Source organism: Tripterygium wilfordii, chromosome 19, assembly GCF_013401445.1.
Source record: "Tripterygium wilfordii isolate XIE 37 chromosome 19, ASM1340144v1, whole genome shotgun sequence".
Taxonomy (NCBI): domain Eukaryota; kingdom Viridiplantae; phylum Streptophyta; class Magnoliopsida; order Celastrales; family Celastraceae; genus Tripterygium; species Tripterygium wilfordii.
Window position 1 is genome coordinate 9534771 of NC_052250.1, and position 2661 is coordinate 9537431.

General features: G+C 36.9%; 1 protein-coding gene across 1 annotated transcript; it reads right to left on the reverse strand.

Moving 5' to 3' along the window:
- Positions 1–950: 950 nt before the first annotated feature.
- On the reverse strand, positions 951–2034 carry LOC119985530. Its single transcript, XM_038829821.1, has 3 exons — positions 1747–2034; positions 1491–1665; positions 951–1405 (listed from the first exon to the last, which is right to left on the reverse strand). The coding sequence occupies exons 1-3, from the start codon at positions 2032–2034 to the stop codon at positions 951–953; spliced, it is 918 nt and encodes a 305-aa protein (XP_038685749.1).
- Positions 2035–2661: the final 627 nt, after the last annotated feature.

Genomic DNA, 2661 nt, shown 5'->3' on the forward strand with positions numbered 1-2661 from the left:
GTGAAGCTGCAACTTAGGGGGGTACTTTTACAACCCAATTGCTCTAGTTGACCTTTAACTTTGAACGGTTTGTGAAGTGCGCACATACTATGATGGTGCAGCACCTAACCATGAATGCTAATATAATTAGTAAGCTGAGGGGAGCTGGGCATGAGTTATCGGATAAACGACAATTGCAGGCTTCATTCGACCCTTGCCACCTTCATAAGAATAAATGAGGGTAAACCTTACCGACTGTGAAAACATCAAGACTTTTGATTATGTCTAGCTAGAAGAAATTCATCTTCTAAGTTGAAAAAATATTTTTGAGGCTAATATGACTCAGATTTCTAAATGCGAAGTTTTGGGTTTTGGCAATAATAATGGTAAGGTGAAATGACAAAAAGGCAAGAACAACGCATTAAATCCTTAAAACACGCAACGCAAACGTGGATGGCATGGTGGAATGAAGAACAATAAGGCCCAAACAACTTGTTTTAAATGCAACAAGCTAGATCACTTTGCTTGTGAATGTTCCAATGCGAAGGTGATAAATGACCATTCAATTTTCCTTGAAATAAATGTATATAAAGGGTCCGTTTGGCAGACAATTTTGTCAGTAGCGTATATAGTAGCAGATATAGTGGTAGCAGATATGTTGAACAATATTGATAGCAGATATGTTGCTTAAATGGTTTGTGCTGTTAGGTTCAACTTTTGCTGGTAACATATATGCTGGGTAATATTCTGAGGCAAATGACATGCAGGGGTATTAGGCATTTTAATGATAACATATGCATATAACTAACAAAAAATATAACAATTAATTTATAAAACAAATATAATTAATTTAACTATTTATAAATAATTAAATAGAAGAGTTCCATAATTTTTCATATTACCAAAATATGGAAGAAATTCAAATAAGTTCATACATTTTTGATAAATGAAAATAAATATGCATCATATAGTCATGAGTTGTTGTGCAACCATGTCCTGGAACTGTGCCATGTTGGCGTCGTCATGAGTAAATTGTCATCTTCATCCTCTACCACATCTTCTATGACAACATCGGGCATAATAGCATCTTCGACCACAGGCGTTGATTCAAGTTCATTAAAATTAGAATCAAGGTCAGCATTGAGTTTAATAAAATTGTGAAGGGTCACGCACGCTATCACAATCTTTGCCTGTATCTTGGTATCAAATGAAGTCACGGATCCCAAAATCCGCCACTGCTTCTTGGTAACTCCAAATGTCCGTTCAATGACATTTCTAAGCTTGGCATGTGCCTTGTTGAAAACCTCACGATGTCCAGCTGCAGGGGCCCTATTATGGAATACAGGAACATGGTACCTTTCACCTTTGTATGCTGCTAAAAAACCCGTCTTGTTTGCATATCCGGCGTCCACCAAATAATACTTACCTACGATTAAAATGGATAGAACTCGTAATTAATTTTTTGATAAGATTATAATAACAACCAATAAACAGTACACTTATATTAATACCTGGAGGTGGTTTTGTAAACTTTAGAATCTCTTGACGCAAGGAATGTTCCAAAATCCAACTATCATGTGCGGATCCCTCCCACCCAGCTGAAACATAGGTATACAACATGTCAAAGTCGCACACTGCCAACACATTCTGTGTTGGGACTCCTTTTTGCCCAGTATACCTTTGTCTCTTCTCGAGAGTGATAACAGTCAGAATATGTGTCCCATCTAGTGCCCCAATTCAGTCCTTGAAACATATGCGATAACATACTTTTGGATGCTCCCTAATGTAAGTCGGTGTTTCATTCAACTGATCTCCTCTTGGTTTAATTATCTCCCTGAACATCTTCATAACTGATTGCAACACCTTATGAAATAGGCGACTAATGGTCTCTCCAGAGTGTTGAAAACGCTCCCCAATATCACGGTTTGACTGTGCATGTCCGAGTATGAAGACAACCATTGCAACCATCTCAATAATCCCAACTTTATTGGAGCATTCTAGTCCATAATCATCCCTAAGTACCCTGAATAATCTCTTAAAAACATTGACAGACATTCTAAAGGACTCTTGACATCAAACTGGGTTACCATTTAAGACATCAACCACCCAAGCATATCCTGTCAACTTACAAGTCCGACATGGAACACTACCTCTACCAGAATAATTGTTTGTGGAACTTGTTCCCATCTCATAATGCATTGCTACCGCAAGGAATTGAAGCTGCAATGTGTCAATCATATCATCACTACTGTCACTATGGTATTCCATATCTGTGAAGCATTCAAAAATAAAGAAAAGGTTCAATCAATCAATGTTGAGCTAATAAACAAAGTGAAAAATCAAATTAAACATATCACTGGATAAGAAAACAAAGTTCACATAACTTAGAGTACACCTAATGATAAATAGGTTCAGATAATCACTACAACTACTAATGCATATAGGTTCAATTTAAAAGAAAAATAGTACACAAATTAATAGGACTTTTAACACACTAGCCATTTGGAGCAAATCCACCATTCTTGTTGTAAAGCCTCTCAATGTATCCAAAACGCGATTCATGTGGAAGAGCTAGAAATAAATTCCTGTGGACACGAGAAGCAAACAACTCAACAGCAAAGTAGTATATATCTGCATAAGACTCATGGATATGCAGCTCACCCAAAGCCTTCACACATTGAT